Here is a 24378-nt window from a genome sequence, read left to right as displayed (position 1 = left end):
TACAATCTACTTCACATTGTTGCATCATAAATTTCGCGACGTCTGTTCCGCTGAGAGTCAGCAGAGTGAGACGGGCCGACGATCTCTGGCTGGAAGAGAACTAAAGCCAATCAATCGCTCCTGCTGCGAGGTTCTCAGATTCATGAAAAGAAGGATATATAAAAAGAACGCTTATTTTTGTGCTTAAAGTGTAACAGTAAGGTTTGGAAACGGGCAAAAATCAGGTTCAGTTAGAACCTTTTTAAATGTTTATAACTATATATTGAGGACACATCATGCCCACCGCTGCAGAGCATTTGCTACCCTCTATCTATTTGATTTCAACCTGAGCCCCATCTAATCCATCTAATGCATTTGACTCATCAAAAATGCGTGCTCTTCTCCTTTTGTCACTGCAGGGAGGTGGGGGGAAAAAAGTCAACTAATAGTACTGGGCATTGCTGATGTGTTTCTTTATTCTTTTTGATGTGCCTGTACTGTATTATTACAGATGTTGCCATAGAGACGAGGAGAGAAGGTGTTAATCCTGCAGCCTGAGAGAAGATCTGGAGTATGTGACTGAGATCTTTTAAAACAGTCAAAGTCATAAATAATAAAAGATGTACATGAAAAAAGGCTCTTATCATAGTATGAGCTGCAAATAGTTTCTATGAGAATTAGACTTGAAATTTCAGTGGAGTGTTATTCAGTGATCAGGCTTTTGTACTCATGCAGGAAACTCATAAACAACTTAAACTTTGTCAATTAGGTATTAGGACTTAACAAAAAGTTTGAGTATTATTTTAAAAGATGTGGACGAGTTTACAAGACACATGCCAATATAATTAATTTGGTTAAACAATCTCAGTGTGTGGAGCCTGCTGGATATGTGGAGAACAATCTGCAAACTATTTGCATATTTTTGGGTTGTGTCCCAAGGCTATGATGTCTTTGTTTTCATACATAGTGTTTTGGAGATATCCCTGAGAATGAATGCTGCGGTACGGGGAGTAATCCCTAAAGACTGCACATCCATACTAATTCAATATCGGTTTCGGTTAGAGACTGGATATTGGCGCAGAGTGGGCCCACCTTCCATGGGAAAATGGACATCCAGATTAAATAAAGTGTATGAAAGGAAAAAACTGAAACTACGGCCAGAAACATTTGAAACAAAAATGGCACCCAGTCATTAGAAATAAGGTCTCTCTAATCTGTATACTATAATACATTTGTGTTGTTACCCTTGGCTACTGCTCTAAAAATTAATGGAAAACAGGAAAAAAGAGCCTGCTTTCTTTTTGACATAAAGGTGACAATGAAAATCCCACTGAGCGAATTAGTGTGAAAAGATCATTACGTGCAATAATTGTGTAAGAAATCAGGGTGACGTACTGCGAAGTAACCATCGATTTGTCTCCATGCAGCTTGCTCACCCAGCACATACACTGACAGTATTTACTCTCTTCCTTGTTGTCGACCCATTGAGTGTTTTTACATGTTACTGCCAGGAGCGAGTCCAGTCTCATCCAGGTAAACCTTCTCTGGCATAAATGTATTAGGGTACAGTGAAGCGTGCTCTGCTCAATGACATTACACAAAAAAATGAGCCTTGATGAGACCTTCATGATTAATAATTGATTTATGCAGAAAGTAGATCTTGGACTTGTGCAGCGCTGAAGGTCAGCCAACGAGTCCCATCTCTGAGGAGCTGTTTGATACAGCTAATCTGCTGCGAGGAGAGTGAATGCCAGGGCTTCATGTTGTATGCACTGTGCTGGGATTGTAATACCTTTGAGCCGTAGTTTTGCTATTTTAGCTACAGCCTGCGTGAACAGAGTTAAGATTTTTTCCATTTCTCTTTTCTATTCCTGGAAATAGTTGTTTTTTTTTGCATTAGCAAGTGGCCAGAGAAGGCTGTAAAAGAAGGAAGGCAATATGCAGGTGAAATAACAGCTCTCACTTCAGACAACTACAGAAACACATTAGGCGGATCTGATTGTTTGTTTTGCTGCTGGGAATCAAAGTGTGTCATGTTCAGACACACACAGTACTGTACCTTTACTCCACGCCAAGGAAAGCTAAACCTAGGAGTCATCTAACATAAATTCTCCAACTTAATGCATTTCCAAGCCTTATTTTCATCTAAATTGGAATCTCTTTAGGATGGTAAGTATTACTGCTTGCTTTAGTTAGCATTGTTACCATAATGTACTTAATTTGCATTTGGTGGGTCAATGAGCGCTCTGCACTGGTTGCAATTGAAGGGTCTAACAAACAAACTACATAAGTACATTTAAATGGTCAAAACTCAATTTATTTGTAAACAGCAACACATAATCCACAGACACTGTTGCTTTTAGGTCAGACTTTCTATCTACTGTCTTTACTTGTTTGAGCAAACAACTCATGTCAAGTTTCTACAAATCGTGCTGGAGCAATGAAATGACATTTAAAATCAATGAACAAGAACATTATTGTGAAGTATTCATTATGCAACATTGTTCCCTTCATTTATTTATTTCACTCTTTCTCTCTCACCTTCAGAACTCCCCTCTCTCTCTCTCTCTCTCTCTCGCTCACTCTCTCTCTCTCTCTTTCTAGCTCAAATCTCCTTTCATCCAACATTCACCTTTTGAAGTTTTATGCCTTTATTCTCATCCTTTGTACCTCTGGGCATTTTGCTGTAATGGATAACGGAGAAGAGCAGTGACTGAACACTGCTGTGGTACATCAATGGACAGCACCTCACTGACTTATATTCTCAGTGCCAAATAATACACATTATTGTTCAGTATGACATGGCAGTTACTTTACTTTTTGCAAAGTCTGTGGTTACGGGGGAAAAACAAAACAGTGTAGCCCGAAGAACAAAAAAGACACTAATAAACAGACTCAAAGTGTGACAGGAGAACAGTCATTTTCTAATGTTTAAAAAGACTTAACATAGTGTAGCGTAGTGTAGATATTAATTAGACGCACTTATTCGCAAAGGGGAATTAATCCACTAAACATAGTCAGTATGACATTGATGCTTTAGCTCTCACACAGCTTGTGTTCTTTTTTGCTGCACATGTATATAGTACTGTTAAAGAAAGTATTATACAATGTCTAAATAATGAATTAGTCTGGATTTCATTTCAAAACATGCTAAGGAAGTAAGTGTTCCAGACAAGATAATCTGCAAAAACAAAAGATATAATATAGGAAAACATCAGAATTGTGTTTCTGCATATTGGACGACACCAAAGGTTTTGCACAACAACAGGTCTCTTCAAAACTTCAAGTGCTGATACAGTTAAATATTAGGCAATTATAGTAAATTAGGCAACAAATGAAGTGTGACACATTAGTCAATGGAAGGACAAAACCTTGAATTACAACACATTCATTAAATCATAGTTACTTAATTTAATGCTAATTGTATTCTTTCTTGGTAATACTTTTTTAATTGCATACATTAATTACAAACTACTTTATAAATAGTTTTTAATTGAGTCAGTTAATAAATCAATAATTAACCCCTTCCATAAGTATTACTTTTGGCACACAGCCATAGTGTGGTGCCTTACACTGAACCTTCAATAACACTGCGTTTATCAATCTGTTCCATGATCATATGTTTGCTTGTTCAGTTCGGATGTTCGTTCCTGGAACAGTGAACTTTTGGATTTGTTCTGCTTTTTGTGATATGAATGAAACCAAATTTTGGCACAATCTTTCTCTGCATTTCAACGAATCAAGGTTATAAAAAAATATTGATTGTATTCGTATTATCAAAACCTATACCTAATCTGTTCCAGCAAATACATTTCTCTGTGATTATATTATGGCATAAAAAACCTGCCCTGCTCTGCAGTGATTTTTCTGCTGCTGAACCCCACATTACTGAAAATCTGCACAATTAGATAAGTGGTCTGTCCAGGCTAGACACAGCAGGACCTCCGAAATTCATAAACAAATCATCTGAACATCCTCCACATGAACCATGTGCAGACACAGACATCCGTCTGTTTAATGTCCTGGGCCTTAACTGCCCATCTCACTGTATTTAATGTTCATTTTGTCTGTGTGTCTCCTGGTGTGTGGTCCTCTAGCTTCACACAGGTTTGCATGGCATATGGGTTAGTCAAACATTCTCATACTCTTCACTGTTTATGAAAAAGTATCGATGGACACTTAATGGAAAATTCCATCTTCTGATATTTTTTCCGACCATCAGGTATCAGTCTATCACCTGTCCAGCAGTTATCTTATTAAGAACAACTAAATTTTACTTTTCTGTCCATCAGCCTACTTCGTGTACTGTTTTTTCACCTAAAAAAAAGAGTAGAACATAGTACACCAGTTTTTCAGACTTTATATTGGTTTCAAATATAAGGTTTGAAACCTTATACCAAAATATATTGCTGACCTGTTTGTACAATAATAGACCAGACACACCTCTTACAGCCTCTTGAACTAACTTGCTTTCTTCCCAAGAATGAGAACAGAGATCAGTGAGGCTTCATTTAGTTACTGTGGGCCACACTTTTGGTTCAAATTAGCAGATAATCTAAGGTGTGCCCCAACTCTGACTGTCTGTAACAACAGGCTTAAAACCATATTATTCTCTCTTGCCTTCTAACATTGTGTTAATCACCTGTATTTATATATTTATCTTTCCTATGATTGTCTCTTATTTTGTACATATATTTACATTTTATTTAAATTCTCTTTTATATGGACTCATTAAAAATATTTTAAACACAGATAAAGGACTTTCATTGCCTAAACATAAGTAATCTGCCCTTGCCTTTTGGTGATTTCCCATTTTTTCCAGAATGTGTTTCGCCAGTCTATCTGGTCTTGCAGCTGACTGTTACATATCAGCGGAGAAATAATAGTATAATGGGTTTTGTGCTTTTTTGCCTCATGTTTAACTTCACAGGCTGATCCTACCTTCTAAGCTGGAATTGGACCCCAACCAAACCATATAACCGCAGCTTATTTCTCAAATATCTAAATAGAAGAGGTTATGGTGGCAGTACCCTCCCTGGGAGGAAATTCTGTTTCATGACACAATAATTAATCTTGTATTAGACTCATGATACCATTCAGACTGCTGCTGTTGTGAAAAAGTTTATGATTTTCGAACTTTAGTTGATTGTGTGATTGTTACACAAAAATGGGAAATCATCAATGTATAAACAGGTCTATAAGCTTTAATTGTGAAGGACTAAAACACAACCAGGTCTGATGAAAATGTTTTACTTCAACCTCTATTGTTGCTGTGCTGGAAATATCTCAAAAAGTCACTGAAAATAAAGGGGAAAAAACATGCCATAAAATGAAAAAATAGATCCAGAGGTGCTGCCTACAATGCCAGTAGCTGTTTTTTGGTGACTTTCTGTTTTGATCTTTGACCATTATTTTCCTAAGCACACCTCTTGAGTATTTTGTCTGACGACCTTAAGCAAAATGGGAAATCTACTGGTGACATAACACCTAAGTCACTGTGGAAGCCAGGGGAAATCATGTCACCACTACCTAAACTCAGAGGACAGACAGAGGCAGCAACCGGAGCGACTACAAGCAGCTGAAAGATGTGGACATAGATCTCAAACAATCTGTACTGTTCAGTTTCTGGTCCAAAAAAGGTTTTAAACGTCCCCTCTCTTTTACATCTGTCTCAGCCACGCACCCCTTACTGAAAAAAAAATTGGATTGAGTGAATTTATCCTGCTCGAATAAAGTCTGATAAATTTGAAAAATACATTAACTGTAAATGCAGTAGACTTGCAGCTGACCTGGCACAGTGGTGCTGAGCTGTGAAGTATAAAAATGTCCTTACTACTTCATAATTCAACAATGGGGAGAGATGCAGAGACTGTAGCTAGTCTATTGTTAACATCGTATCCCGAGGTAATCATAACATCTGAATGTTAGCACTGGATGTCTGGATCACATCATCTTCAGCACATGAACAGATAACACAGACACTGAGCCAAGAAAATGCGGTAACCTATAAATGTAATATACCAATCTACACCACTAAAGATACTGCTTTCAGTCATTTTTGACATATTAGATTCCATAAAAAGACTAATGAACTGAACTGCAGTAACAATGTTTTCAATATTAATTGACCACATAGTTTTTGGTCCACACTCTTTATGTCAAAATATTGTTTGTTCTTTTGAAATCAGTACTGTTAAGCAGTAAAATATTTAAAATAAAGTCTAACTCTAACACTTGTTCTGTTCCAGTTTGTCTGTGGGTGTCTATCTATAATAGAATATGTTTGTTCCTTCTTGGATTTATCTGCATTATCTTTGTCTCCTAACAAGCAGTTTTGGATTAACTGTGTTGTCCAAACTGTGTTGTCCAAACTGTGCTGCCAATAAAATCTTTAAGCCAGCGTTCAACTGTCACAATGGGAGAGCAGTATAAATGGTTATCAGCATTGTGAGTGGACACTTTTTTCACGCATTAAGACGGCAAAGGCTAAGTGGATAATGGTGTTGTCGAAATCCTTGAATGAACTTTAAAATAAGAGGCTTAGAATTTGTCCACATGGAAATCTCGACCTCGCAGCCTGAGGAGCGTCGTGGCAAAATGCAGTATAAATGATTTCTCACTTTAACAGTGAGGAAACAGCTCACACACAAAGCTCGGTAATGGAAAATAGTTCAATCATAACAATGGTGTGTTTTTCCAGATGTAGATGCAAGCCCCACAAAACACAATCGGTCTTGATTAGCAACAGTGTGACAACTGTTAACGTTGGCTAGCCCAATTTAAAACAGCACTGTCTGAGGCTGAATTCATAGACTGCTGAGATTTTCCACATCATCATGTAATTGGGTGTTTAGAGAGTGCAGTTCATTAATGGGCAACAGGCAAAAGTGAAAGAGAAGCAGCATGAAAGGACCTCTAGGCTATTACAATAGTGCAGTACATGTTTTGGAGTATATCCTTCAACCTATGGACGTTTTTATGTGTCAGTGACTTACAGCTCCGAGTGTATTCGCTACATCAGCCTCACCTTTCTTGATCTTGCGATGGAAGTTGATGGCATCCACAGAGGCAGTGACAATGTTGGTGTTGCAGTGCCGAGCAGCCACAATGCCCGCGACCTCATCCATCAGCTTCATGGTCACACCTGTTCCAGACACACACATGGACTTTTGTAAGATATACAGTTCAGTTTGATACAGTCGAATGCTCCAGAACAGGCCAGTAAATGGCACTTGAGTTCAGACTGCTTTGTCAGCGTCCGTATTCTAAGGTCAAGAATGACGCTATGATTGTGTACAACTGCTGATATTCGAACAGCAACTTATTGCACTCTGCATCTGTCAAACATCAAATTTCTCTTCAAAATAAAACAAGCCTTTATGGGTAAATGTGGACACTAAGTTGGAGTAATTCTCTACTGTGTTTGAGACACTATTTCACTGAGGTTAGATTGTTTGAAGTAAAAGCTAATGGGGTTCCTGATGCAATTATATAACTATCCACCTGAAGCTAAATTATGAATGAGTTTCCTTGCCATTTCCTCAGCATTAGCTTCTCATTCAGACTCATTAGTCCACTGTTGATAGTTTATCAGCTGACTGCCAGTGAGAAGTGTTTCAACAGATTTTCAGCTAACTGACTTCCAGCTGACAACATAAATACTCAAAACACTTTTGCAGAGTGGTCTGTTTATTTACTGTCCATTGAGACGGTCTTCAACAGAACATCAACAGCATTAGTAATTGGTTTTATGGTTTAAAATGACCTCCTTAGCATTTTCCTCTTGCAGTGATGTGAATAATGACTGTCCTCTCTCGGCAGCAAAGACTGAAGCAGTTGCTATACTTGCATAACAGGTCTAAGGAATCAATTTGTGTTTCTGTGCAGCCGAGGTCTGTAACTTTAAAACAAGTGACAGATCCTGGTTTCTTTTAAAAGAACATGTCAGCTTTTTTGGAAATGCGCTTATTATTATTTGATTTGATATTTGACATTTAGGAGCAGAAATGGAATATAATATTCACAGGTCTGTTTTCATTAGTGTATAATCACCTGAAAATAAGAATTGTTGTGTCTTGATCTTTCCCTAAAGTAACCAAGTAGTTTGAGTTACCTAAACTTAACCAGAAATACTCATATGAGGTGTTTTTGGAACAGTCATATAGGCTATTTGTGGGAACTCTGTCCAAAGCTCAATATGCTCGAAACACTAACAGCTACTATTAGAGTTACAGTAGATGCTTGTGTTTGTTGTGTGTGACCAATATGTTTAGCCTAATTTTGACAAAAAATCATGTGCTTTTAAGCAGGTATATAGAGAGCAGATCTAGGCCCTCAAAAGATGCGGCCTGGAGCATGTGGTCTTCATCTGAAGGAGACTTGCTGATTGTTGAAATGTTAGCTGCTGCATGTTATTAAAAGCTAAATTTATGACCGATCTTATGGTTCTAGATGTCATCGTTGTTTAATGATTTAAATTCTGCCATGAAAACTTAAAATGAATCCAAGCTATTCTGTATGAGAGCTAAAACTACAAACACTTCACAGACACTTTTCAAACCAACAGCAGGTGAGTATTTGATACTAAAGAGACACATTTTGGGTGAACTATCACTTTGAAGATGTGAGAGCACATCAAGTAACCCATTATCAAAAAGTTTACAGAACTCTTTGCCAATCCTTGCTCTAAAAGTGTGCAAGTGATTTAAGGAGCAAGGAAACACTTTGAGTAGCAAATCAAAGTTGCAGATTACAGTGAGGCTTGAAACCCATTATTTATAAAGCTGCAGAGCTCACAAAGTGAACACAGAGGAATTCACAAATCTACACCTGCATTTGTCTGCCTGTGCCACACATGGTACGACCTTTGCAGCTTGTGTCTTGTGTGAGGCAAACAGTTGTTTGTGGGATTCTCACAGAAAGTGGGACATCTTGTATGGAGTGGGTGGGTTGGAGATGAGAGAAACGAGGAAGAGGGTGGCATCTGTTTCTCATCTCGAATGAGAATGTGTGTGTGCAAGTGCAATGTGCGTGTGTTTGTGAACATATGCTCATTTACAAATATTCAAACCTTCACTAGACACTCCAGTTGCCCCAATCGTTCCCTCTCAGTTGCGTTTTGTATCCCTAATGCTACAGAAAATCAATAAGTATGCTTGCTGATGGCTGGTTCGGCTCCCAAAGGCTCCTACCATCTGCACTGTGTGCCTCTATTTATGACAGCCAAATGTGTGGGAGTACAAACAGAATGTGCTGCTTGCTCCCAAATGCAGCATTCAATGTAAAAGTTGGCCAGTTGTGTTTATTAAGAATTAAAAATGCCATTACTTTAACATCCTCTTAGCTCAAATGGCCAGAGATCTTCTATTTGCTGATAACACCAATATGTACAAAAGGTTTCGACTGGAAAGTAAATGTATTTTTCTCCAAGTTAAACCTTTCTCAGAGGTTAAAGAGAAATGCACTTACATTTCCAACATGATTTCAAAATAGAAAATGGCTTGATGCTACAGAAATTGAATTGAGCTCTTTGCACTTTGATGTGTGATTACGTGGTTAAACTCAGGCCAGGCAGTGTGAAAGTGACAGATCTTTTGCTCCATCACATAAAAGGCTCCATCACCTTTAACTCGAACCAAAACCCTTTAGATTGGGGAAGTATATCCATTAAAAACGCTCTCTGATTAAGGCGGATGATGTGACCAGTGTTCAGTAAGGTGACAACAGCATGTCAGGCTTAAAGTGTGTGTGGGCAAGGAAATATATCACTTCCTTCTTTAATCCTGTTGCGAGGCATTTTCCAAAACCCATCTTGTTTTTTTCCCCCATACACGCTATGTTGTGAAAATTGATGGGATCTCACCTAAGATTGAAAATTTCCCCTGGGTACAAGGCACAGCAGGCTGCTGCTATTCAAAGCCTGAAGTGGTCGTGTCTGAGCATGCAACACTTAATGGAGATGGATCATGACCTGACAAGATGATGAAATTGAACACAAACGTTGAATTACGCTAAACTGAATCTAAACATTTCGATTAAATTTAAAGACACGCTACCTGAATTTGTTCCAGTGGTCCCCACCTGACATTTCCTCACAGCTCTGCTCTGGTCCTTTTAAACTGATCTGTGAACTATGTTGACTTTAAGAACATTGACACTAAACTGAGAGGAAATGCTGAGCATATGAAATTTGGGATGGGAGCTATAATCAATATTTTTTGTCTGTGATGAACCCACAGACAATTATGAACCAACTCTGCAGTTTCTCTCAGCTCTATGGACCATTATAGCAACTTTTAGCTTATTATTTTCAGGCCCTCAACTTTACGCTTTCAGTTCTCTCTCACTTCTATCATCAGCATTGTTTTGAGCTGCAGCCACAGCAGGCCGGAATTTTTTAAAGAAAAAGCTCTAAGAACCCACTACCTGCACAGAAAAAAAACAACAAAAATACACATTTAGCCACTAGCTGGTGGACAAGCTGCAGCATTTAACAACCATATATATCCCTCAGGAGTTGGTGGAGACCAAAACAGAGCTTAAACAGAGTGAATATTGATTGCTAATGTTTCTCCATATTTGTTGAATCTGGAACATTCTCCATGTCAACTTAAAAGGTGATAATATCATGTCAGTCAGTGTATATTCGCATGCTTATGTCACAGTGTGGGAAGGTTGTGGAAAATTAATAAAAAGTTGGTCACCAAAAAAAAAGTTTTAAAATATTAAAGAGGACCATTAATCTTGTCGAGAACATGGGTTCTCACAGGTTATCCCTTTCTTTAATTAATTCCAAAAGTAAATGTTGACTGAGGCACCTTACCTTGCACCCCATAATAACAGGCCTAGTTCCCTATTGCTATTATTTAATTGCACTGACTCCTCCTCATGGGACCAACATGGTCCAGTACCTTCCCTGAACTCTGGAAGCTGTCCCAACTCTGTTACTTTCTTCTGCCTCAAACTGTGGGAAGCTTTGCTCCCAAGAACCAACAAACCGTAAACATTATACCAAGTCACCAATGAGTTTTAAGCAAGGTTTGCTGCAGTATGCATATTTATTTTAGCATTTTAGAAAAATATCATAAAAAGGTCATTTTTAGTTACTGAATGCTACATTCAGAGCTTCTTAAGTCTAAAAGCTGAATTGGAATATCTTCCTTGAGTATTAAAAGTAGCATTCAATAAGGTTATCTAATTGAGCCAATAAACAATATATTGCTGTTCCCCCTGTTGTCTTTATCTTATAGCAGTGCTCTAAAGTTATTAATTCATGAAACAAAGTGACCCTGCCTTTTTGAGATTTCAACTCATTTGATCTTCCAATTACAAATATTACATGATAAGAATTAGATTACTTGTTTATTATGTTTCTCTGTAATGTCATGATGGCTCTTATCAGAATTAGGGTAAATAAATAAATAAAAAGCATAAGGGAACAGAGAGAGACAGCCCCGCTCAGCATGCTATGGTACGAAGTGAATGCAAATGTGCTAAATGGCTAGACTGGAACAGTCAAGAATATCTTTTTATGACATGACATGAACTATGTAACTTTGAAAGAAAATAATAAATAGAAATGTACTGAGGACTTTGTTATTTGTGTTTTGGACAGTAAATTTCAGAGACTGAGTGGAGCAGTGAGAGTGGGCTCCCGTGGTCTTGTTCTCTGGCTCCCTCGTGTCAGCAGCTCTCCAAGATGCCTTGAGAAAATGAGGCTGGTGGCTGTGTGGGGGGGTAATTACCCCAGTTTGCTCATGTTCCTTACTTTACCACACTGCCTTAGAGACTTCCCACGGCCCAAGAATAGCTTTGAGTAGTAAAGCAAGCTGCAAGTCTGTGCGTTTGAAAATACTGCTGTTTAGAGCCAGGAGACAATTATGCACAGTAACTGATAAAGTTCTTTATTTCAAAATTGTTAATATTTTTGTTGCTTATTTTTCCTCACCACACACTTGTCATATTGTGGGAGAAAGCTTTAGCAGTTCCCTAAAATGGTTCATTAGCATTCCTCAGCAGCAGCAGCAGCAAATCAACTGTAGATGTAAATACAGATGTCTCTTCATTTCAGAGAGGAACATCAACATTTCATTAAGCTGTTTATGGGAAATGAAGGATAAATGTGGATGTGATCCACGTCTCCCTACAACTCAGACCTTGGTTCAAGTCCTAAATCATGGCAAGACTATAAGCACAAAGTTCACTTTTACTACAACCTTATGATAATTTTCACCCAGTTGTATTTTTTTTACTTTTAGCTCAACAATGAATCAAGTCTACATGTAATTTAAAAGGGGTTACACTCACAAAACCACCAGAGAGAATTATCACCTAACACTGCAGTTCTATTAGCTTTTCTTAACCCCACCTTAATGTTTGGATTTTGCACATATTACTGTATGGCTCAGTCTCAACACTACCATCATTTCCAACAGCAGGGAGTCATTTTCAGCTAAAATCCTCTAAAAAATCCTCTATATTCTACCTGCCCAGGACCAAACGGTAGAAAGACAGTTAGCAACTTTGGTGAAAAAAGCAAATACATGTCAGTTTAAGAGACATTTTCCATGAATGCTAATGTTACTAATGTCTGCTGGATGTGTAAATCAGCAACTGTTTGCTAACATTAGCCATAACAACTTTAGAAGGCGATTATATGTCAGTCTGTGGGTTGTGTTGGAGTTCTTCTGCCCCCAAGTGGCCAAAAACTGAGTAATATATTGATAATCATATATATATAATGAAATAATAATCCTAAAGACTTTTAATAAAACCCAATCTTAAACTTTTTCTTATTACCTCTAAACGTAACGCAAGATGACACACAAGACATCTACTGACACAATCCCCCTTTAAATTCCCAATAACCCATTAATTGTCTAATATTCACCTTTAGGTACTTGTTTAAGAGCTCGTATATAATTACTTTTTAACAAAACATTCATGCAGACAAGCAGCTGCGACCCAAGCAGCACTAGCCACACACGTGCCCTCATACTTAGTGTGTATAAAAAATATATCGGCTAGGAGGCAGATTAGGGACAAATCATCCGTGGCCAACATTAGGACGTCTGTCTTAACAACTTCTGATTTCGCACAATGTAAATAAAACTGAACTTGATGATACTCTGGGAGGTTACAGTATTTATATTGGCAATAGTGGAAGAAAAAGCTGCTAAAGCTAGAGCTATCACATACATGCAGGTAACTGCAAACAAGCTCTATTAGATTATTTTTAATTGTTGTTGTTGTTTGTTCACAGTCTGCTGCTGACCTTGTCTAACATTCTTATATACTGCCTCCAAGCTCCATGTGCTGTACTGCATCTCTTCGGACACATAGGATTTATTTCTAAAAAAAAACCTCCAAAGCAAGCGTTGGTTCGTGCTCATTTCACAAAAGAATTATGAGACTGTGTTGGATATTCTGTTTATCTGGTGCACTAAAAACCTGTGAATAAAATGTCGAGCCAAATCAAGCAGAGGACTGCACTGTCCTTGAGTACTAAAGATGCTTGTCTTTATTAATCACTACCATCAGTGGAACTGTTAATGCAACTCCTGCAAAAAAAAACCCTCTCCTTGTACAGTCGATGTAAAAGGTTGAAGTGAGGCTCAATGTGAGACTGCAAATGAGGACAAGCGAGGCCAAGACAGCCCTGGGCCTGGCGTTACACATTCACAGGGTGACATGGCACACTATGACTCTCCCTTTGCCGTAGGGTGGGAACTCGAAAGGCAGAGGGAGGGGTGGGACGGGGGGTTTGGAGTTGGTGTGTATGAAGAGGAAAGACAGCTCACTCCAAATGGGGAAAAAAGGGCAATTAGTAACCAAGTCCCTAGTGCAGCCCAGTTGGCCACGGGGCAGAATACCTCTGTGATTAGATTCCTTCTGACGATTTCCCCAAATCTTTGCGCACAATGCTGTCCATCGGCAACAGGCATGAGAACAACGAAGGGAGTCTTCCGGGCAGCGCTTGTCGCCCTTCAACTCTGTCTACAAACTTCAAGCCCTTTTAATTAGAATCAGCACACTACGCAAGGCAACCACCGAGGAGAGAGTGTGAGACCAACAGATATCGACAGCAAAGCATGCATGATCTCTCTCACATATTCATCACTTCCTAAATTTACTCCTTCCATCTTTATATATCTATTTCTTCCCTCTCCCCCCACCCCCCCGCCAACAAGCGCTTTAATCATGGACAGTATCAAATGGCTCACACTGCCTCCTAATGAGCTGTTACTATAGAAACAGCTCCTGTTAACATTACTGCCACGCAGCAACCCACCCACATCCTCTTATAAAGTCCTATAAGCGACATATTTTTTTGTATATTTTACCATTCCAGCTGTGGCGAGCTTTACTAAACACTTTAACAAATTAGTGTGTGGCCTTAAGTTCTGCAAATTGCGAGCGAGCGCTGTCATGGTTACTGATAAACTGTAAGCTCCATGCACACCACAGGCCGGGGAAAATCACTGAGATACGATTCCTGTAATGGAAATTCTGTCAGATAAAGGGCTTTCAGATAAAATGCACCTCTGACTGTGATGGTAAAGGTCATCGGCTCCTGCAGATTACTTTTCAAAATGTAGAACTTGGCCTTCGTGGCGGTAATAAACATGGTTAATGTCTGTTCTGTTTTTAACAGAGTGATGAACAGTGTTCATTTCATCACTGAAACATCTGTTCCATTTTGTGTTTGGATAATATCAGCTTGTTAGTGACAGTCGGTAATGCTGGTGCCTCTTTAAAAGTGTTCTCCTTCTGTCCAGGTGTCAAAATTCACTATTTTTTGCCCCTAGCATCACAACCTATATACCATAGGCTGCCATACTCTGTGACAAGTACAGGTTGTTGAAGCTGTATTCCCTGATAGAAGGAGCTGTAGACACTGTTCAGGGGTGCAAAAATGACCTCTGCATGTTTCGTGGGTAAAAAAAATGATCTGTTTCACATCTATCCAAACCTGGCACCACTGATGGGTGGTCAGATGAGTGCTTTTACACCTCTAACCACACCCAGCCGTGATTCACATGATGTACTGATGGAAAATGTTTTTGTTTTTTTGCCCCACTCCGCTTCTAAAATCAAACCTAAGTTATAACTCCATCATATAACCAATGCTGTGTTGGCTATATGGGGCATCTTAACAAATGTTAGGGCCACTGACCACAGATTATATAGATGAGAGAATAGATGTCTTGATATAAATAATAATATCTATGTTCCAGGCCCATTGTGCAGCTATGTGAGCCCTTAGTGATTCAGTGTCCTCTGCCTTGAGCTGAATATGAAGAGTTACTTTGCAGATACTAAACAACTTACAGCTTTTTGGTATCACTAAACTTATGTGTCCATTTCCTTTCGTCTGGGTTGTATACTGTACACACACACACACACACACACAGAGTCAAATCCAGGCCTTGTTATACCATTCTTTGTATTGTTCTGTTGAATCAATTTGGTGCAGGTCATTAAAGCTGGTGCCTTTACTCTCTTGTATTGATTCTACGTCAGCGTTTAGCACAAGTAAACAAACTCTCCATTTAGCTAATGACTGCTTTGAACGTGGTGGGCTGCTCTGTTGTGTTTTTGGTTCGGGTCATTAAAGCTCCTCAGGCTCACACATACCTGTGGGATTTGCTGCACATGTCACCATATAATACCATGTTCAAGCTCCACTGATTTTATAATTGAAGTTTGGACTTCGCCTTCACAAAAGACAGAGAGAACTATGGTGAACTTAAGTTTTGTTTGATACATTTGTGCAGGGTCCAAAGCCAATTTTTCTCACTATGATTGGACGAGTCAACTAACATCGGGAATGAGGCACATCTGCTGTGTTTTGTAAGGTACATTTACGCTGGTGGAGTGCATGATGATTTTCTTTTTTGCCGTTCCCTGCCGACCAACACCACAGGAGAGGGAATTTTTGACTCACTCAATAATTCGCGAAGAATAACCTCGACTGGACAAGATGTGTTGGCATTGGACGGAAAACTGCAATGACTGGAAAACAGAAGGGACAAACAACTTGTGTATGCGCAGTAGCACCATCCGCCACAGCAACACAGTGTTACATTCACACAGAACAAGTCACTGAACACACGTCTTTTTAAAGCTCTGTGTGAAGAAATGGGAAGCAAACACAAAACTTATTTTTTATACTGAAGTTCGCCGGCCGTCGCATGGGAAAGTTCTCACTTCCCTCTTTGAACTGCACGATAAGGTCAAGTTATTCTTACATCATACTGATGAACTGCATGACAGACTGCATGATTTTCCTGTGGCTGGCAAGACTAGCATACCTGTCTTTTGTTTTCAGCACTCTCAACACTTTAAATTTAGCACTGCAAGGAAAAAGCCGTCATGATGGGGCACTTAAGACCACATTCAGAGAGAAAAGTTTGACAGACTTTAGGTTCCACATCCAACCTGAGCACCCTGAGTTGGCTGACTGTGCTCTGAAACTGCTGATGCTGTTTCCACCCACCTACAACTGTGAAGTTGGATTTTCTACACTTGTTGGTCTGAAAACAAAGCAGTGAAACCAGATCAACGTGGACCCTGACATGAGACTAAACACTACAGTTTGGAGCCAGACATTGCTTCACGGATGTCTCAGCAGAAACAGCACCATTCTTCCCATTAAGATTGTAACAGAGACACTGAGTGAGTAGTAGGCTATGCTATTTAACTGTTGTAATATACTGTTAAATTAGGCCAATATTGTTTAGTGGTCCGTGGTCTGAAAAAGGAGTATAGACCTAGTTTTTAAATGTAGTTCATTTTCTAAGATTGTAATTACTTGCAGCTCTTTGAATGTCTTTATGTTGATTTTATTTTGTGGTTCTTATGTATGATTTTGCTGCTGTAACTCTGCAATTTCCCTTTGGGATTAATAAAGAACAATCCACAAGGTTAGGAAGAGCCACAGGTGCTTAGTTTTTAACCAGGATGTTGTGATATTGAAAGACTTTTGAGTCTCCGAAAGGCTCCACCGGTGCAGCTGATTCAGTATTTTATTTCTGAATCAATGTTGGTTTTGGAGGAGAGGAGAGTAGAGGCAGAGGTAGTGGAAGCAATACACACACACACACAGTCCTCACAAAGGTCGATCACACAAGCTCCAGTGGACATATCCCTGTCTCCCTGAATTCCTCTGTCTCATCCAGTGACATGTTTATATACCCACTGAGCATAGATCAGAGCAGAGGACAGATAATATAGAGCCACAGTGATGGATGTGTTCCTGTGCTCAGGCAATCCCTGTCTCAACTCTGTCACACACAGACATACACACACACACACACATTAAATGCACACTAACCACTTCATAGGCACACGTCTGTATTTACTACACCTCTCACGGATTTGGTTTGCCACACATCTGCACACAAAGTGAAAACAAGTGTGCACACGAATAGAGAACCAACAAAATAGCAAAAAATAGCACACACGCTGACCACCAATATTTGTTTGTGCACAACTAAAATAAACTTAAAGCATCTTAAACATGAAACCTTCAGAACAGGGCCGTTCATGCAAGACACATCAAAACATGTAGCGATGTGTATGTCATTTTTTTATCTTATTTCTTCCATTCCATTTGTTTTAATCAGACCGCAGTTGTGTCCACCTGTGGCAATCAACTGCTGTTTCCATGGAAACAGGTGGTACGCTTCCTTAGCACATGAAGGAAGGAGGGGAGCGGGTAGGGAGAGAAGGAACAGAGAGCATGAGATAATGAGGAGAGGTAGGCAAATGGGAAAGACTAAGCAACAAAGAAAAGGAGCGTAAGAGAGAGAAAGAAAAAGAAATGTTGAGTTAAAGGCCTTGAGTTAAAGGTTTCTGATCTTTTTCCAACATTTAGAAAATTCCCAAGCTTTTGTTCAGCACATTGGAGACTTTCATTACTGACTCAGCTGTCTGTCATTTGAAGATCAACAGTCGCAGGCCTTGACCCCACAACATCTGGCTTTGTAAACATCTTGGGTATTTATCAGAGGGATATTCCTCTCTTCTACTGCCAACCAGCGCATTCATGTTTAATTGATTGATCAATGTTGACTCCACAAATGTGATCCATTCCCCACAATCAACAACAGATTAAATTAGGGTTGCACGATAAGGTAAAAAAATCTCATTGTGATTATTCTGACAGATTTTGCGATATGATTCACGATTAGTGTGGGAATGATCAGTCTTGCATCGCAAATTTAATTTTCATTGAAAATAATGTACGTTTTGGGGGGTCTGTACCATGCTTTCTTACATCTGGAGAACAAGATTTGTTGGCCAGAGCATCTCTGCAGCACTCCAGTACTTCATTATAATGCAGCTTCAGTGATTTAGATTTAAGACATGGCCATATTGTGATTTCAATAATATTTTAATTAATTGTGCAGCCCTAGTTCAAATCACAAAAATATATATCACTCACTCCTGATGGTATCTAGCCATGCATGCAGTTTTGTTTTTCTGTGACCAGTTTTAGAGATATTTTTCATTAAACTCTTGCTGCCACCAAATTATACTATATGGGGATAAAAGGAATTGATTGTTGAAGCCAGTGAAAAATGACATTTAATAACAGTAACTTGTGATTTCAGACATACTCTGGATCATCCACAGACCTCACTGTAGACATCTGTCACAGGGCCTATTTCATCAGAAGAAAACTGTTCATGAACCTCAGAGATGGATATCTCAGAACCTTAGCAAAGTATCTGCATGGCTTGATACCACTAGAGGTGAGTAAGAAAGTATGTTTTATTGTGGTGAAAAGGATATGTTTGTCTTTAGAAGATAAATAATTTAAAACGACTTGCTAAATGAAGAATGTGATGCCCGCACAATGCAGAATCAGATCCAGTACTAACTGTAAATCATTCCTGACCAAATAGATGGTATTGGACATAATTGTCAAATCTGTGGCTGGATAGATGTGGTGTCACATGCGGCTGTGCTATTACCATCTGCTGTCAGTCAGTCAGGATTCATCTATGGCATATTTGATCAAACCCAAAGAGACGGTGTTTCATAGAGAACATAAGTACGAATTGTTCACATATGCGTCCACTCTGTCCGTTTACAATGTGAACATGTACATGCATGCGTGTACTTGAATGTTCATGTGCTTCATGTCTCCTTAGGCTTAAGCTAAGTAGGCCATTTTTCCACACCACAAAAGGAGAGAAATACAGTAAGTGAATAGCCCGTCATTGCCATTTAGAAGTCAGTTTGCTTTTCTCCAACCACAGTATATAGAGAAAGGGAGAGCGCGAGAGAGTAAGACACAGTAAGAGAGAAAGAGAGCACGAGCACCCTGGGTGCCTGACCTGACTCGGTTATGTAAACAAAATAAGTGTAGTGAAAGCAGCAGCAGCGAACAACAGGGAACATTGCCTAATGAGCAATGGCATGTACAGAGAGAGCAGCGGTGTGTGTGTGTGTGTGTGTGTATTCTAAATGACCTGCATGCTTGTTCCACAGTTGATTTTTAATTGGACAGATTTCTCAGAGAGCTCGCTAAATTAAAGAGGCAACCATGACACGTGCGACACTTATCGGTCCCACCCTGCTCCCTCCTCCTCCTCCCATCCTGCCGTCCTGTCCTGTCTCCTTTTCACTCCGTCTCTTTCTCCGTCAACATCTCTCCTCTGTTTTTCTTCCTCACTATCTGGTGTCTTTCTGATGGCCTCTTTACATAGCTGACCTCAATACAAATGGCAGTATGAGGCAGGAATGTCCTGCCAGAAACAATACACCTCGACCGATAAAAAGCATCTGTTCTATGCTGATAAAATGTGGGATTTGTTACAGATGCAGCCAGAAAGGTTTCCAGTCAGGGTTTGCTTTTTATGTTGTTTGGGACATCAGATAAGCAAGTTTTTGGTTGCGGGTGGCTAAACCATCAAATGTGGAAATACACTCATGAAATTATTTGTTTATCTTATTTTACATCTTAGTTTGCTGCTTTCTGTACTGTTTACTCTGCATTTTGTAAACTTAGTTTTTAGCAATCTGGATCAAATCTAGCAGGGGAAAAGGGCTCAGGGGGAAGAACAAAAAGATAACAGGTAGCTTCTCTCTTCTTCTCTTCTTCATACAATGCTTCTATTTAAAAGGGCTTTTTGAATGTGTACAGAAGAATTGTAATAAATACTGCAAATGTATTTTTTAAATTCAAAATTCAAATAAAATATGTTTCCTACTAAAAGATGATTGGATAGGCCCCCATCAGCCTCTGACTCGTCTAGCTTGTCAGCAAAGCACAGAAATGGAAACAGCATCAGCACCATAAATTTCTATTCTACATTCTATTTCCCATTTGTTGTTCTAGATGTCTATTTTCTGCTTTATCCTTGTCATTCTGTTCCTTACCATTACAGCCATGCTCATAACAGCACAGAGTGCTGTCAATGCAAGTCACAGAATTAGAACAACCCGAGCAGTTATTTCAGCAACGCAACAGTGAACACACACACACACACACACACACACACACACTCGAATACAGAACAATCACACTCAATCCCAAAAACTGCAAGACATTACAGAACATACATTTTTTTTTATTCTTGCATCCCTCATCCATTCACTTAGGAGGACATAAGTATTAAATTGTACTAAAAGCAATACAATTCTCTCTCAAGGACATTTCACTTTGGATTAAATTCAGCACTATTTCTTCTTCTTCTCTGCTGTGTTGCCACAGGACATGCTGTACCAACGTACAGTCTGGAGGTTAATGCCAAAGGCTATAAAACAGGAAGGAACCTTGTCTGCGATTCATAAGCACAACGCTGATAGTGGAATAGATGGAATGATGTAGATATTGTCAACACATGAGAACGTGTAGTGTATATGTGAGTGTTTGATCACTCTTTATAGACGTTTCTTTACTCCTCGCCTCAACATCTACATATATATCTCTTCTTCTATCTCTTCTCTGCTGTAGGTGTCTCTGTTTCATCCTCTCCCCTGCAAGGATGTGGATTTTCCTACATTACTGAGGCCGTGGATGGTCAGGTCTGTTCCTGTGCCTTGAATACCAAATAGACTGATGCTGTTCATGAGCTCTTTGTTTTACATGTGTGACAAAGAAATCTGACAGATTTTGGAGACTAAGTGGCAGAGGGCGACTTGGAAACACTGCGCCCTGAAACAGCTTGTCAGCGGCTGTTAGCACTGGATCAATCACTCAGTGTGGTTGTACATTTGAACTTTGAATAATATATCAAATAAGTTCACCACTCTGTGGTTCAGTGAAGTCAGTGTATTAGATATTTGGTACTTTGAATATCTCCCCTTGAGTTACATATAGTGTGTAACACTAATATATGGTGTGTAAGGAACAAGCCCACACCCATACATGTAGTCATCATAAGAGACTACTGTATGTTCCTTGCATAGACAAATGTATATAATTTACAGTGAAAGGATCGGCTTGTAGCTTATTTTCCCTGAGTACAAAGGTTGGTCACTGCATTTTGGAAAATATTTCAGGTAAATCACATTAAAAAAAAACTCCCAAACAAGCACACAGAAACACAGACCTGAGATACTACTGGTTTATCAAGTGTTAACGTGTTAGTAAAGAGATGCCTGCTTTCATCTCCAGCAGGCACAGACCAACATGAGCGCCCAGTTGAGTAATGTTTCTGTCCACTAGAATAATGTACTGTACACCTTTTAGGGACCTAAGAAAAAAATCTGGCTCTTCAGCTGCTAGATGTTGGACTTCACCAGTCACTGGCTTACCTCAGCTCTCTGACGGCTGCCTACAGTTGTACAGGGGGATGGTGAGCAATGAGCTAAAAGTAGCTTAAAGCTTAGTAGAAATGCAGAGGGTTGGGTTTGACACCCTGAGTGACCCCTTTCACATTGCAGGTAGTCATTTCATTCATTCCTAATATCAAAAGAATTGCTCAATGGCCTGTTGAAGATTCCTAATTTCCCATGTTACAGATAGACTCCGGAACTGACTCTGCAACTTTATATCATTATGACACAAAGTCAACTGTCCACTTAACAACCTACTCAACCTACAATCTGGAAATGGAAAAAAAACAGTTAGACTCACCTCCATGAACATAGTTGTGCAGTGTGCAGTCAGAAGGGCCCACCAAATGGATCAGACTGGACTGGCTGAAGCCAACTGTGTGTTGTTCTGAAACGCAAATAAACACACAACAAAAGAAATATGAAAAAAATTGCAATTTTGTATTTAAAAACTTGCAAGTGTAGTTTTTGAACCAAGCAAGCCAACACAGACACAAACATGCTTCTCACTGCAGCCTTCCGAGCCAAGTTAACATACCTTTCAGTAGATCCTCTGAGGAGTTGAGTGAACATGACAAAATTATAGAATCAGTTATCAATTTTACTATTATAATGATTGAATACATCTACTCTGATCAACTTCATTGTTATTTAACAAAGTTTTTTCTGTGTCCAATGTATGTTAGAGTTGCACTATTGTAATGTTTAGCAGTGTAGCACCACAGTACATTCATCACTGATAGAACATAGTCAGACAGTCCATGGACCATAGACAGTTGCCATTATTTTTACCTCAGTATTTAGCAATATGTCAATGCAAATACTTGTTTCCCAACGTAACAACAGAACAATTTAATTTATATGAATTAATATTTAACAATTATCAGAACTAAAATAAAATGTCTTATACTGAGGAAAGTATTTGCTTTTGACTTCAGTTCATTATCACAGCACTGAGTTGCTACAGGGTGCTGTAGCCTGTTACAATATATAGAAACACAGCACATGATGTCCTGTATTATGTGTACCTGAACTACTACAACTATTATTGTACAACAACAAATGGGAAACAGCTCGGCTCAAAAAGGTCAGTGCAGTGCCTGTGTTAAGTGGAGGTATTACAGTATTTGCAGAGTAAACCATAATGACACTTTCAATGACAACATTAGCATCAATAACAGAGAGAAGAAAGATCTTTGCAACATCTTTTAATCCACGTGGGAGCAAGAACATTATCTGTTGTACGTTAACTGCATGCTAGGATTTGATCTGAGGCCTTTCGGGTAGGATGTTACCTTGGTTGGGTGGAGGTGGTACCACCTCTTCAATCCTCGCTTTGGTCTCCAGTCTATCCATCTTCTGAGCCTCGTAGCGCTTTCTGCCCTCCTCCTCTTGCTCTTCACTAGCATACTACAAACGTACATACATACAGTATGAGCATATGCACACGTGTAAACATCCACTTAAACACCTGTCTCTGCATAGGTGCATGTGGTATAAGTAAAGATTTTTTTTATCACACTGCCATTCAAGACAATGTGACAGTGTGAGATGGACTTTTCACACTGTTGAATGCCAATATTTTTATCTTGACCAGATGGCCTCTCTCATGGATTCCCTCTCCTTGACTTCTGGTCATGTCTCTTCCAATCCATATAGAGGAACAGAGTCAGATAGAGACAGAGAGAGGCTGACAGGTGAAATGCCAAACTTCAGTCCATGAAGGTCAAAGCAACCAGGTTTCCATGTACCTTGATCGGTGGCACCTCCATGATCTTGTCGACATTCTGCAGAGAGCAGGGGACATACCACAGCGCTGCCTTGTTGGCCAGCTTTTCGTTACCTGCAGTCACAGAGAAAAGGTCGAATTTTTAAACCAAGGAAAATGTCAGTCGGGAATTTTACAGTTTTCCACCAAATAACGATTTTTGTATGCCTATAAACCAATAAGCAGGGAGTTTTGACATGTTCTTTAAAATAAAACAACAATGGAGCAAACAATTTTGAAATAGCTGTTGTCAAAACACCCCAATAAAAGCCAATCCAGTTTTTAACAAATCCAGAGGCGCTGCCTGAAGATTAGTCTTTCTTCTGCAAACAAAAGAGCAGAAAACAAATGAGGTCTTTGTTCAAAGACAATCATTCATGTCTATTCAGAACAACACTTGCTCACATTCACTAAACTCAGGCCCTCGATTAGGCAAGGTTTAGCATAATCCCTAAATCCTGAACTTTCTGCATTCTCGTGTTGTGATTATAAAATGGATGAAATACAATGAAAACTTACTCATAAGACTCTCTGTACAAATATTTACATTGTGACCTTCATTCTTCTGGCAGCTGACATTCTTTTGTGTCAATTGCCAAAAGATACAGAAGCATGTAGTTTTTGTTGGTGAGGTGTTGACTTTTGTAAACGGAAATATAAGAAGGCGTGGACTGAAAACTTCCATAACATCTGACACATTTATCATTGTTGATAACAGCTATGTGTTATAACCTTAGATGCTTAATAATGCAAGCACACTTTGAACGGTTAACTGACTTTACTTAACGTCTGCAACAGCACTCATACACAGGTACAATCACGCAGGTAGCAGCACATGT

At 39.2% G+C, this 24378-nt stretch overlaps 1 protein-coding gene across 4 annotated transcripts in view; it reads right to left on the bottom strand.

Moving 5' to 3' along the window:
* The window catches only part of acot7 (acyl-CoA thioesterase 7), a 57798-nt gene that overhangs the window by 14294 nt on the left and 19126 nt on the right, over window positions 1-24378 (bottom strand). For 2 of the 4 annotated variants that reach the window (XM_035657548.1, XM_035657546.1), the window contains exons 4-8: window positions 23523-23614; window positions 23067-23181; window positions 22310-22324; window positions 22073-22159; window positions 7007-7123 (exon numbers count right to left, since the gene is read on the bottom strand). In XM_035657548.1, coding sequence (XP_035513441.1) covers window positions 7007-7123; window positions 22073-22159; window positions 22310-22324; window positions 23067-23181; window positions 23523-23614 — 426 coding nt within the window. The remainder of the gene's footprint in view (window positions 1-7006; window positions 7124-22072; window positions 22160-22309; window positions 22325-23066; window positions 23182-23522; window positions 23615-24378) is intronic. The other 2 variants (XM_035657549.1, XM_035657547.1) reach the window with 1 other exon arrangement.

The sequence above is a fragment of the Morone saxatilis genome, unplaced genomic scaffold, assembly GCF_004916995.1.
Source record: "Morone saxatilis isolate NCDOM2014 unplaced genomic scaffold, NCSU_SB_2.0 Contig15, whole genome shotgun sequence".
Classification (NCBI taxonomy): domain Eukaryota; kingdom Metazoa; phylum Chordata; class Actinopteri; family Moronidae; genus Morone; species Morone saxatilis.
This window is presented reverse-complemented; position numbering and strand designations above follow the sequence as displayed.